This window comes from Physeter macrocephalus, chromosome 6 (genome assembly GCF_002837175.3).
Source record: "Physeter macrocephalus isolate SW-GA chromosome 6, ASM283717v5, whole genome shotgun sequence".
Taxonomy (NCBI): domain Eukaryota; kingdom Metazoa; phylum Chordata; class Mammalia; order Artiodactyla; family Physeteridae; genus Physeter; species Physeter macrocephalus.
Window position 1 is genome coordinate 53522532 of NC_041219.1, and position 13302 is coordinate 53535833.

The following is a 13302-nucleotide window of genomic DNA, read 5'->3' on the forward strand; positions in this document are numbered from 1 at the left end:
AGCACCGCCGCTCACGGCTGTAATCCATCTCACGCCTTGTCGTCCAACTTGCAAAGACTCCTTAGCAGCGGGTGACGGCCTTCCCGTTACCGGTCCCTGGCTGTGTGTGTGTTTTAATTTTGTGTTCACTCCTTGAGCAGAGTTGTCAGAAAGCAAGTTGTGGAAGGCTGTAGTCGATCCATCTCTGAACGATGGAGGCGGGCCTGCTCTCTGCTCACATCCAAGTCATCTTCCTTCTCTGTCCACCTGCTCCCCCTCCTAGATTCCCACTTAGAGCCCAGGTACCAAAGAGCAGGAACACACAGAACCCGGCCAGGGGGCACGAACACACCGGCAGGAGCCACGCCCACGCACAAGGCCACCGTATCCGCACACGCGTCGGGACACACGTGCACGCAGGCGTCCTGCGCCCTCTGGCCTCTGTCAGGACACAGCGACGGCCACCCTGCTTCCCCGTCAGCCCCCGGCGCCTCAGCGGGCCTCTCTTCTCCCTCTGGGCCTGGGAGCCTTTCTAGCTTCCCGCCCTTATCTGCCTGACCCCCGCTCAGCAAGCATCTCGGCTATTTAACCTGATTGGTTCCTTGCTCAGAAACGTCCCGGTTCAAACGTGCGCAACCCAAGGAAGGGGGCCCGCGGGAGGAGGAGAGACGGGTCGGGGTCAGTTTCTAAAACCTAAAGCTATTCTGCCAGTTTCCTCCGGGTTTCCCCAACCTTCCCATTCAGCACCTTCCCAGATCTTTGAATCTAACCTCCTCGAGAGAAACCTTTGGCTCTCTTCCCCGAGGAAGCGCGGTGGTCCTTGGAAGCGGGGGAGGGAGAGCCTGCTTTCCAGCTGGTGGTGGGGGAGATGGTCCCGCCCCCGACCCAGGGAGCCGGAGCTGGGAGGAGGATGTCGGATTTCAAACAAAGAGCCCGACTGAGCAAAGTCCCCCCCGTCCCAGGATCAGAGGCTCGAGGAGGACTAGGAGGCTTCGCTCCACACGTGGGACTGATTTCTGAGAGCAGAGAAGGACGGCCACCCCCCAGACCGGCGTGGCCGGGGCCGCACCGTCAGGACGGGGCGGGAAGGCCCCTGCGCCTCGCCGCGCCCCCTGCCTCGCCCAGCCCCCAGCCCCAGATGGGGAGGCCGCTCACTGTTTCGGGGTTTCTCCTCGTCCAAGCCCTCGTCCTCGTTCTCAGGGTCGATGTCCTCCGCCTGCGTGATCCAGTCCAGGTAGCCCTTCAGGTCCTCCTCTAGCTGCTGCTTCTCCCGCAGCTTCTGGAAGTCGCCCCGGGCCTTGGCCTTCTCCCTCTCTTTGGAAAACTCTCTGGCGAGAGGGCGAGGGACAAGAAGAACCAAGCGTTAATTGCTTCGCGTGGGAAGCCGCCGGCCGCACCCACGCTGCACAGACCGCTCCCCCTGTCCCGGGTCTGATCTGCTCTCACGAAAGAGGATGGAGTCACGGGGGCGGGGCGCTGCCTGACTCGGGGCGCGAGCGTGGCGTGGACCAGATCCACTTCCCTTCTTCCCGGGCCATGATGGCAAGCTCTGCCTCTTCAGGACAAACGTTCTCCAATGACCCGGAAAGGCCTTCCGAGCAGTAACCCGGCGGGACCCCCGCCATAGCCCGGGAGCCGAGGACTTGGGGTCGAGCTGAAGTGCACCCCCCGCACGGGCTCCGCCAACCCCGATGCCTCCTCAAAAATGGCTCAACATCGGCCACGGTGGGGATACGTACACCGCGGAAATCGTCCAATGTTACAAACCAGGGCTTTTCCCCGCAAAGAGCCAGTTGTTAATGTTTGCCAGGACGCCACTGATGCCAGACCCAGGAGACCTCACCTCCTCACCCCCCATTCTCGTTTCTAGGGTTCGCTCTGCCCCGTTCAGCAAGCCTGGAGGGGTTTCTAATCTAGAGAATGTCCTTTCCCACATGGAGGGAGACAGAAGAGGATTCCAGACACAGGAAAATGTCCTGGGGGGTGCCCTTCCCGTTAAAAAGGAAATCGAATCAGAATGGAAAAATACATAAAATCAAGATGATATAAAAGTTAAATGAGGCGTTCAGTCTAAAGCAATGATGAGGAGAAACTAAAATTAAGCTGGGATTTGCTGGAAGAAGAGCTTATTGAAAAATTTTGGAGTGTGTCTGTTTCTTTCCTATTTTCTATGATTCTGTCCTTATTTTCTCTCTGGCCTTGAATTCACTTTCTGAGCCAGGAGGGACCTGGCAGCCAAGAGGGGAGTCAGGGAGGCTGGTTCTCACTCTCAAAGCAAGTCTGTGCCTTTTCTTCCGAAACAGATAGGAGCAGCCTGCCTCTGACCTCCAGTCTCTGGGAAATGGGGCTCCTGGTGTGTGCGTGTGTGTGTGTGTGTGTGTGTGTGTGTTGGGGCGATGCACTGGGCCTCTTGGTTTCTTCCTAGAGACGTGACTCCTCCTTCCCTCAGCAGTTGAGGCCTACTTCAGGGTGGAAGGCCGCAGAGTCCACCTGAAAGGGATTCCTTGCACGAGACAGACACTCCATGGGAGGGCCCCGTGGAAGGAAGGACACACCGACAAGCCACGGGGCAGGAAGGCTCAACCCCGGAGCCCCTGCGCCCACCGTCCAGGACCTGCATTCACCGCAGCCGCGGCAGGAGCACAGACCTCAGTCGCGACCCTTTATGGTGAGGGTCGGGCTGGGAGGGCTCTGGGGGACGTTTTCCCCGGGAGCCGTGGGCTCCCGAGCTAGGAGTTCTCTTTGACTGCTGCTTTGACGATGCTCTGGTTGGGACGGAATCTTCTTCTTCACTTTGGTTGACTCCAGTTCAAATCGGACCGAGCTTGCCGTCTCTTGGGCTTCCTGGCAGCTGGCGGCACCGTCCCTTCCTTCCCAGGGAAAAGGGGCCGCGCTGACAGATGACAGTGTGGGTGGAGGCCTTGCCGCCGTGGAGGATGGGCCCGGAGAGAGTCTCCAGCTCTCCGCACCCGCCACTCCTCGCGGGGCTGCGGTTCGCCACCCGGAGAGTCACTTCACGGAGCGGGGCCCCCCTGCAGCCCCCAGACTGCGGCTCCAGGCGCCCCCCAACTGCCCTTCCACCTCCACACACTTGAGAGCTCCATGCCTTGTGCAGCGGGTTCGGGTGGAAGGTGACCGAGTAGCTCAGAGGCCGTGCTTCTCCTGGAGCTGGGATCCGACCAGAGCCGGGAAAGCTGGCCGAGCCGTGCGCCACAGCACCTGCTCCGCGGAACGAAGGCTCGCCACCCGTAACCCGCGACCTCTGGGAGCCGAGACAGACATCCGGGAGAAGAGGAAATGAGGTTTCCTGGGGTGCGAGGGGCTTCGAGCGGCAGCAGAGCCAGGAACCCGCGGAGCGTGGGGGCACAGCCTGGCCCGGGCCGGGAGGAGGTGAGGCGCTCCCTCTCCGGGCTCCTCGCGGCAGGGACGCGCAGGGTGGCAGCGCCCCGCTCTCCTGCTCTGCTCGCTGGACGTCCCACGCGGCCTGGGCCCAGGGGCTGGAGCCGGCTGCCCGGTCAGTCGCGGCGGGCCTGCGCGAAGGCGGGAGCACGTCCTGTGCGCGCACCGGCCGACAGGACAAAGGCGGCGGAGAGCCCGGGCCGGGCGCGCACTCGCAGAGCCCGCAGAGCGCGGCCGCGTGAAGGGTCCGTCGGCGCGGCGGCCGGGCTCCAGGCCCCGCGGTGACCGGTGTGGCTGGTCCTCGTCACCCACGGACTCCGCGTCTGCAGACCCGCCCCCCCCGCTAGGCCTTCTTCGTCACGCCACCCACACCGCGAGCCCTGGCGGTCACTGCGGGCGCGCAGGAAGGCGGGACCTGGGGTCACGTTCCCGGCGGAGGTTGGACGAGGGGCCGCTCGCCTCCTTGGTGGTGCAGCTCATACCGTGAATAAGAGCCTTTCTACAGCCCGTTTCCGCGTTTTGTGCTTTCTGTTGGTGATTTTTCTGATCAAAAGGGCCCCCGAGCATGGAGCCCCCGTGCAGTCTGTGACCCTAAGGGCACGAGGGCTGCGAGGTGCCTCACGGGGCGAGTCCGTGTGTCCGACAAGCGGAATCCAGGCCTGAGTTACGGGCCGTGGGTTGAGAGCTCGGTGCGAACGGATCAACACCGTGCCTTGAACGAGGCGACTTCACACAGACGCGCACACACGACAGCTTGTGTACCGACGGCAGAGTCGTGTCCAGAGCCTCGCGGGAACCTAACCCCACCTCCCCTGAGGGCAGAGCCCGGTGTTCACGAATCCAGGGCTGGTGGGCACTTCGTGGAACAAGCCTTCCAGGAATCACGTGCATCTCCCCTGCTCCAGCCACGAGGCAGTGTGTCCGGCCACTTCCGCTTCCTCGGGACCTGGATGTAGCGTCTTAGCTGTGCCCCGTGATCAGGGATGCTTTCAGGTTGTACAATGCCCACCCTCAGGCCCTCTGCCCCATCTCCCCGGGGGAACAAGAGCTGGGCGCCCACCCTCTAAGAGGTCCCGGGCCCCCTGTCACCTGAAGACACACGTCTTCTGCGTTTGCAACCACTTAAAACCAAAAAGTAACCAGAGTCCAGGGTCCAGGGACTCTCACCCGATGGCCCCTTCTGGTGCAGCTTCCAGAATCTGTGGTTGCCGTCACTGGAATTCTCATGGCTAGAGGCTGAGATCTCTGGAGGGGAAGGTCATATAATCTGGTTCTTATCTGACTAATAGCAGTCCTTTGACATGTGAGGATCAAGAGACGATGACCGTGGAAGCGTGTGGAAAAAATCCGCGAGACGCACGTCTACACGGACGCCTCTAGGCTCAGCAGGAATGGGTTTCCAGACAAAGGACGGTCGTCCCTCTGAGGACCAGAATCTCTGGATTCCGCCTTTCAAACGGAGGCTCTGCAGAGCGTCGCTCTCCCCGCCTTCCTGAGCAGACGACCCCAAGCACACCTGAGCCCTTCCTCGGTGACAGCAGGGTGGAGTTCATGAGGACAGTTACCGTGCCGGGCTCTGAAACGATGATAATACCCTTAACTGGTGGACGCAGGGTGTCGGCCCCCAGCTCCAAACGCTCCGAGACTGCAGTGCTGCTGGGGGAGCTCCGTTCTCCCTCGAGGGCTGTTACGTCTGCAGGGCCGCTGGCCCCCAGCTCAGGACCTGTCCGCAGCCTTCGGGGCTGGGGCTCCCCAGCTTCCTCTGGGACCCCTGGGCTGGTCCCCCCCGTCCTTACTGCGGTTCCCGCCCGTCTCCTCCCAGGTCGTGGCTGTCACCCGAGGACACGGGATTAACCAGGCCGATGGGCTTGGGGACGGTGGAGCCTGGGGACGGGGACAGAGGCCGTGGGTCCACATTGCGTGGGTTTAATCTCGGATCCTCCAGGCCCCACCGGTGAGAACTGGGGGAGGTTCCCGCACGTAACCTTCGCTCTTCTTCTCTGTGGAGGTGACACCCGCTTGGCCCCAGCTCGCGGGGGTGTCGTGGGCAGCAAAGGAGCGCATCCACTGAGGCGCCGAGCCCGGGGCCTGCCGTCGAGCTCCTGACCGCCGACGCCACCCCTGAGACGGGCCTTCCGTGAGCGCTGAGAGGTTTCCGAAGGCTCCTGGCAGGCTGGCCGCCGGTGAACAGGCGCTCGGCTGTGCTCCAGGGTAACCGCCACACTGCTGTCCTGGCTTGTCGAGACGGGGCGAGCGCCACGCGTGCTCGGCCGACGGCAGCCTGGCTCCGGGCCTCCTCGCCGCGTGGCCGGCCCTCTGGACAGGCCGGGGAGGGGAGCTGCTCACGCCGGGCAGAGGGTGCCCGGGGCCGGGCGGGCCCTGGGAGACGCTCCCCAGCAACGTGGGGGGGCACGGGGCAGGAGCGGGTGTGAGGAGGGGCCCCGGGACACCATCCAAGGGCTGGGCTCACAGGCCCAGACCAGCCCGGGTTTCCGGAATCCCGCGGGCTGCACACACCCGCCCTCGCTTGAACCAGGACCGGGCCTTCAAGATCGCTCTGCAAGCCCCCAGCACTGCCGCCGTCTGACCCCACCTTGACCCGCTGGGGGAGCCGAGGATGACCAGGCAGACCCTCTGCTCGAGCGGGGCTTCGTGGCCGAGCCCTCAGCCTCCACCTCAGACTCCCGGGGGGACCTCACTGCTCAGACTCGCTCCTCGTCTCTGCGGGGAGAACGCCGAACCACCGTTTTCAAGGTTCAGGACGCCGGCGTGTTACAGGTCCGGCCTATTCAGCGTTCGTCTACGGGTCAGTGGCAGGAAGACGGGAGCCGGGCTGTGCCTCGCGCCGACACTGAGCAGCGAGGGGGGGCCCCTACGAGCCCCACGGCATCTCGGGCTCCCTCCCCTCGTGTCTGGAAGCAGAGGGTGCAGCAGGCCTAACCTGCGACGGCCCCGCTCAGGGATCTCAGCTCTGACAGCCTTCGAGTAAGCAGCGATCCCAGCGAGGACAGCATTGCTGTGTGCCGAGGACTCGACGGACAGGACCTCGTTCTCCCGTCCCTGCGACCGAGGAGTTGGGATCATCACCTCCGTTTTGTCAGACGGGTGGTGAGTAACGTTGAAAAACCTTCTGCCCGGAGCACCCAAATCTCTGCCTTGAGTGGGTGACGGGGCTGATTTTCAACGCTCTTCCTGACGACACCTTATAAACAGGGCATTTTCTTGTGCTGGACACAAAAATGGAAACCCTTCCACCCTCCAGGCAGCTGACCGGGGCGTCTGCCGGCCCGCACGTCACCAGCACCCTGACGGAAGGTCCTAGTCCCCGTGCAGCCGCTCGCGGCGAAGGCCCGTCGTGACGGAGCCCCTGACAGCACCCCTGTGGGGAGGGGTGAGGATGGAGGAGGACTCTGTCCCTCCCCCGCTTCCAGGACCGACCCCGACGCTCCTGCGAGGCCTTGGGCTGCGGCAGGAGGGGGTGGGAAGTCTTCCTCCCTCGCCCGACTCTCCCCAGCATCACGTCCGCAGAGACGGAGGAAAGGCTACGAAGCAGCTGCCCCTCCCCAAGTGGCGAAGGCAGAAAGTGTCCCCGGGAGCCTTCAGGCGATGGCCTTGCATGGCTGGTGAGGGCTCGGGAAGAAGAGAGCGGGCCGAAGAGGCGTCCAGTGGGCCCGAGGTGCAGAGGTGGCCGCCCAGGGCTCCTCGGGCCCCAGCCACGGGCTGCCTCGGACACATTTTAACGTCATCCGAGCAAAGGCTGAAACTAGGCGGGCCTTGCACTTGGAGCCAAGCAGACAAAGTTAAAGGAAAGTGGATTCTATCTCCTCTGTGCTCCAGTAATCGATGGCTTCAAACAGCTGAGCGCCCTTCCTTTCAGAGGAGGGACACAGAGACGGACGGCCCGGTCTGTGATGAGAGCCAAAAAGAATGAGCATTTCAGTCTGTTTTGTTTACTTGCATTTTAGCTCAAACTCCTGGTACCCTGGCCCAGTCAACACTGGGTAAAGGGGACCTGAGTCTTCACTGCCAGCCCGTCCGGGACCGTGGCTGGAGAGGTAGGGCAGGTGGCCACCTGCAAGGCCGCTACGCGGGCCAGGAGCCCACGGCCCACGAACCTTCCTCCGATTCCTCTGCCCAGCCCCTCCCACCCAAGGGGCTCAGCTGCTCTGAGGTTCCTGGAGAAGCATCCTGCCCTCCCGGACGGCCTGGGGTGGACGGGTGGCAGGAGACGGGTGGGCCTGGGTACCTCTCACTGCAGCCCAAACCAGCGGGCTCGGCCGTGTGCCTCTGACCTCTGCCGAGCCAGGCCAAGGACATTCACTTCAAGGCTCCTGGGGTGGCCCCGTGTCCCAGGTTCATCAGAGTCAGAAAAAGAATGAAGCCAGGAAAAGCAGAGAGAGTAAGTGAAATAAATGGAAAAATCAAGACCTTTTTCCTTGGTCCTGCTTACCCGCTAAGGACACCGAGAACCAAGTTAAGTACAAAAAATGACCCTATGATGATTAGTGTAACAAAATAGATCCAGGGCCAGTCCCTTCCCACGGCATCATTGACCTGGAAGAACGGAATCACAGTTAGTACAGCTCCGAGAGCAGCCGAGCACGGCCCTGCCCACCCCGGGCCCGACGCCGACCAGGCGGCACCGGGACCGGGGCCTCTAGGTCATCAGAGGCCAAACGGCCTGCCCAGCCAACGGCCAGCACGCCTGGCTGAATGGAGACGTTTTCTGTTTCTCCTGGGCCTGGTGACAGATACAGCAGGACCTGGGGCCTTGCTCAGCTGCGTCGTAAAGAGGACACAGAAACGGTCAGCTTACCCGCTCAACACACCAAGAACCAGATTTAGAACGAAAAAGGATCCAAAGATGACCAGACTGACAAAATACACCCAGGGTAACTCGTAGCCCATAGCGTCCTGCATCTGGAAAGACGAAGGATAGTTAGGAGAGAGAGAAGCAGAAGTGAGTCAAAGCAAGTAGGCAGGGAGGCAGGGAGGCAGGGAGGCAGGGAGGACGTGAGCAGAGGCTGGCGTGGGAGACCACTGTCACCAGGCACCGTCGTGACCCAAACACCCCGTGACCTGGACCTGAGCAAGAAGGGCCTCGGCAGCCTCTGCCTCAGGGGCAAGCTCGCCTGCCTCTCTCTGTCCCTTTATTCTCTGGAACAGAATTTTCCTCCGATGTTATCTATTCAGTTGTCTAAGAAGCTGGGTCACCTCTAAAGTGGTTCTTCCTACGAGATGGTTTTCGCTCAGTTGGGTTTACGTGGCCACTGCGCCCGCCGCCCTGGCCTCAGCTCTCAGGGACCAGCTGGGGGCTGGAACCTTCGGGCACGCGTGGGGAGGTGCCTTCCTCGGGGGGCGACCCCTGCGCCTGGAGTTCAGGGCGGACCGTGCTGCCTTATCGGCCCCACAGGCCTCGGGCCGGGGAGGACGGCTGCTCAGGTGGGACTCAGGGAACAGCTCCTGCGCCTGCAACTCACGGGACCGTGGATCCCCGTGGGAGGTGGACGCCCCGAGTTCCCAAATCCCTAAGTGCGCAGGCTCCCCGAACGACCTACCCCGTGCTTCTCAAGGTGTTGTCCCTGGCCTCACCGGGGCACCTGGGAACGAGTTTGGAACCGCACACTCGGGGCCCTACGTCCACACTGGGGGCGCCCGGCGACCACGATCTCGCCAGCCCCGCGGTGAGTCTGACGCGAGCCGAGGTTTGAGAACCGCTGGTCCACGGCCCCCAGCCTCCGAGGCCACGGCACGACAGAGGCTGTGGTTCCCTGCCCCCGGGTCCACGGGGCGGCTCGCGTGCTCTGAGAAGCACTGACTGGTTTTCGGTGCTGCCCCGGCGCGTCCTCCCCAGACCTGCTCTCGTTTACCCGGGGTCACGGGGTCTCACTGGAGGCAGCTCCCCGACGTGAGCACAGGGCAGAGAGCACAGCTCTGTCCCGCCCTCGGGGCCGCCGGTTTGAGCCACGTGAGGAAAAGGTTCCCAACACGCGACTTTCCCGGGTCACGATTCAATCCAATGTAACGCGAGTCTGTGGACACCCTCGCTGCCACGCGGCCGCTCTGTTTTCCACGCAGCACGTACACTTTCCAAGCGTATGATCTACTCACTACTGTGCATCGTTTGTCCTCCGTGCCGGGGTGCAAGTGGCGTGAGAACGGGCGCTGGGTGTAGCCTGTGCCCCCAAGTGCCCAGAACAGGGCCTCGTAGGAGGCGGGGGCTCAGTGAGGCCGGCCGGGTGGATGGACGGGCCCCCTCTGTGCCGGCCCCGCCACCCACGGGAGGCCCTTGCTGTAGGGGGACAGGTCAGTGGACGTCAGGGGGTGAATGCGGCTGCAGGGGTGCGTGTGCACGGCCATGGGTCTCCAGGAGAGGCCGGTGAGGCCGGATCAGGCGGCCCGGGGGTGCCACTGGGGGGAGGGGGGCAGTGGCAGTGAGGCCGCCTGGCGGCCGCGTGGTCCTGCACCAGGAAGGGGTTCCAGGAACTGGCGAGCGTTGGGACGGTGCCAGCAGCGTGAAGCACCCAGCACGACGGCGAGAGGAGGGCAGGGCACCGCGATCCGCGGAGTCAGAGGCTGCCAGTCGCGGGAGCCGGGAGCCTCCTTCCTGATCCAAGGCTGCCGAGGAACCCACACAGGGCCATCCAGAGACGGGCTCGCTCCCAGGGCCAAGGGCCACCCTTGCGAAACTGCCCCCAGAGCCGGGCAGACGGGGATGGGGAGGGAGGGCTGGTGCCTCAGCAGCCTCCTTGGGGGAGATCTCCCCTGGCTGGTTCCTCGTGCCCTACATTTTGTGAACATTTAAGCTCATGGAAAATGCAGTCCTGCAGGCCACACATCTCTGATGACTCAAGGAACCCATGAGCCTCGGAGGCTTCCTGGGCCCCTATTTAGTTTGAGTGTCCTTTCCTCTGGGCCACAGGCAAGGGGTGAGGCATCCAGCAGCACTAGGACCTCAAATGGATGGAGCTACAGACCTCCTGACCCCCAGTTACCCACCCCACAGCCAGCCTCATGGTAACCTTGCGACCCCTAGATAACCTCAGGACCTGCAGACACCCCATGAAGAGCCAGGGTCACGTCCGGGGGACGCGTGGCCTCCACCTGTCCTTGTCCAACTCTTTGGTCTCCTCTGAGACTGTGGGCTGGTCTCTCCGAGGGTCAACGTGGGCGTCTGCAGGTGCAGGGTGGTGGGTGGAGGACAGACGAGAGGTGAAAGAGCTCCTGGGGGTCCTAGGCCCCCTGCCCTGAGGCCCATGAGCAGCCAGAGGGGTCTCTGGGCCTGCCGGCCCTGGCCTTGTACCTCCCTCCACGACCCCGTTTGCTCTGGGCCCCTGCTCCAGGCAGCCTGGGCGCCAGCGCATGTGCAGGCAGCTCTGAAGTGGGGCCGCGCCAGAGCGGGGAGATAGATGGCTTCAATCAGCCCGAATGGAGCTATTAAGAAGAGAAGCATCAATAAAGGCATATTTTAAAAAAATGACCCAGATTGCTGACACCGTTACTTAGAGGTGAAAAAGGACAGGTCTTCTCAGAGCTCTGAAGCCAGACGTTTCTCAGGCCCCTACAGGGAAGGGGCGCGGAGAGGCACCCCAGGGCCTGCCACCTGCAGCCCCTCGGCCCCAGGGCCGGGACCTCACAGGGTGACCCAGCCTTCGCTGGAACACACGCCCTCCTCTCCCCCCACATCTAATTCCTAGAGGGAACCACAGCCTCGAACCTGCAAATCCAACACACGTTTCCCCGAGAAGAAAATTCAGGAGGAACGATGGCTCCGGCCCCATTGCCTCGGGGTCTCCCTCCATCCCAGCCTGTTCCCGGGAGCTTTCATGTCTGGCGCTTCCCCCTCTAAGGTCTGGGCACTGCGGTCCCCAAAGGCTGAGCAGTTTGAGGGGCGCGGGAGGCTGTCACCTGCCGTCAGAGGCAGGAGGTGCAGCCCATAGAAGTCACAGCACGTTACGGGGACTGTGCTCAGGGGGCAGGGTCTGCTGTGTCCGGAAAGCCAGTGCGCTGGGCGATGGCCGAACGAACCCCTGACCTTTGTCACCTTGCCTGCGGGACACGGGGTCCGCCGACAGGTCACAGGGGGAGCAGCAGGTTGGCAAACAGTCTCGCCCGACACCTCCTGCCCCTGCTTGCAGCAGCAGGAAGGCCCGGATCTTGTGGGAGACGCCAGCAGGCCCACCGCCAAGGAGGCCAACGAACCAGCTCCTCCAGGACTCGGCTGGGACCCCGCAAGGAGTGGAGGCCCCGTGGACGCCTGTGCCCTGACACTGTTGTCCCGGGTGGGCCTCTGGCACTTGGTGAGACCACTGGTGGCCGGGCTGATTCTTGGGTCTGTTAGGAGCCCAAAGCACAGTTCTCTCCAGGCTCCAAACTGGTATAAAGCTGGCTTTTCTTTCTCTCCTGCCCCCCACCCAGCTCAAGTCCAGCGACACCCCATCTCCTCTGACAAGCTCTCCCTGCTCTCGCCGAGCCCTGCATGGGACCCACGTCTCTCTGTGTCCCCATCTCTCCAATTACACCCGAACTCCTTGGGCGCGGACTTGGGGACCTCGTAAATGCTCACTAAATGTTCAACTGAATTACTGAGGAAAAAGGACTTGCCTAATGCCAGTGAGATGAATAAAACAAAACCCAATAAGTAAATAAATAACAGCTTTGAGAGATGCAAATTCCCCTTCTTCGTATGTTTATAAACCACGGGTTTCTTGTTTAGGTAACAGATCCTCTGTCTAAAGCGCTGTGGGCACTAAGTGGTAACGCTCTAACTCGGGCAGATTCAGGGCTCAGGACCAGAGGGTCCTGAGGAGACCTGACACCTTCTCTATCTGATCCTCATTAAAGAGCTGAGGATGCTGTCTTTGGGTTATTGGAGGATTTCTCCTCAGCTTTTCATTTCGAATGGCTATTAGGTCATCAGTAGAACTCAGCCCCACCAGCTCTGCTTGCTGGATGCCTTCAGAGGCTCATTTCCCGTATTTGTAGTGAAAACAGGTGCAGATGGAGGGGGAGAAAATAGGGTAAAACACCTGAATTTCTCCTTGGATGCAAAAGACCTTCGTCATAAACCAGGGATATTTCAGCAGCACCGAGACCAGAGATCGGCGGCCGTGGTGTGTGTGCGTGAGCGTGTGTGAGCGTGTGTGCACGCGTGTGTTTACAAGGAATGTCCTCCCACACGGGTGAGTGCGGAGCTGACGACCGACTCGTGCAAACTTGAAACCTTAGACTTTCTTTCCCCAGATCTCCCGCTGAGCCAAAACTAAGGCAGGTGCGACAGAAGACGCATCTTTCCTTTGTATGATTTCTCATGAAGTGTTCTTTCTAATCTTAGTCTTAAGCTGAATTTCTAATTTTTAAAAGGAGCAGGAGGGCTGGTCATGGAGAGAAACCAACTGGGGAAACGGGAGGTGTCAGAAAGCGGGGGCCCGGGTGCCGGTGGAGGAGGCGGCCCCAGGACGCAGGCCAGAGGGCTGTCCTGTGCCACACAGGGTGCAGCATCTCAGGGGCCCCAGGTCAGAGGGCATCGTGGGCAGAGGCCAACAGAATCCTCCTGATGGACAGGTGGTGAGGCACCGAGGTTCCTAAAGCAGTGGGTGCCTGAACCCCCGGTAGGAGCCCCCTGGCCGGCCGCCCTCCCCGGGAGCCCTCCCCCCGGGTCAGGGCCACGCTGCTGTCCCCACGAGCAGGGGCCATCCGAGGCGGGTGGAAAGTCAGCGATGAGCAGACCCTAGCGCACGCTGGTGTGACCTGGCTACACGTGGAGGAGGTGCTCAGATTTCACATGGACCCCAGCTCTTGGGCCGCATCTGAGAACCTACAGATTGTCTCGGTTCAGGAAACCCGAGCCCCAAACTCACAGGAAAGCAGCCTGGAGTGACACGCCACCGGGTGGGGCAAAACACACCGGAGAGGAGGCCGGAG

At 62.0% G+C, this 13302-nt stretch overlaps 1 protein-coding gene across 2 annotated transcripts in view; it reads right to left on the minus strand.

Moving 5' to 3' along the window:
* CACNA1C (calcium voltage-gated channel subunit alpha1 C) overlaps positions 1–13302 on the minus strand; it is a 477743-nt gene that overhangs the window by 135899 nt on the left and 328542 nt on the right. For both annotated transcript variants that reach the window (XM_024128968.3, XM_028490773.2), the window contains exons 8-9: positions 7829–7932; positions 1135–1307 (exon numbers count right to left, since the gene is read on the minus strand). In XM_024128968.3, coding sequence (XP_023984736.2) covers positions 1135–1307; positions 7829–7932 — 277 coding nt within the window. The remainder of the gene's footprint in view (positions 1–1134; positions 1308–7828; positions 7933–13302) is intronic.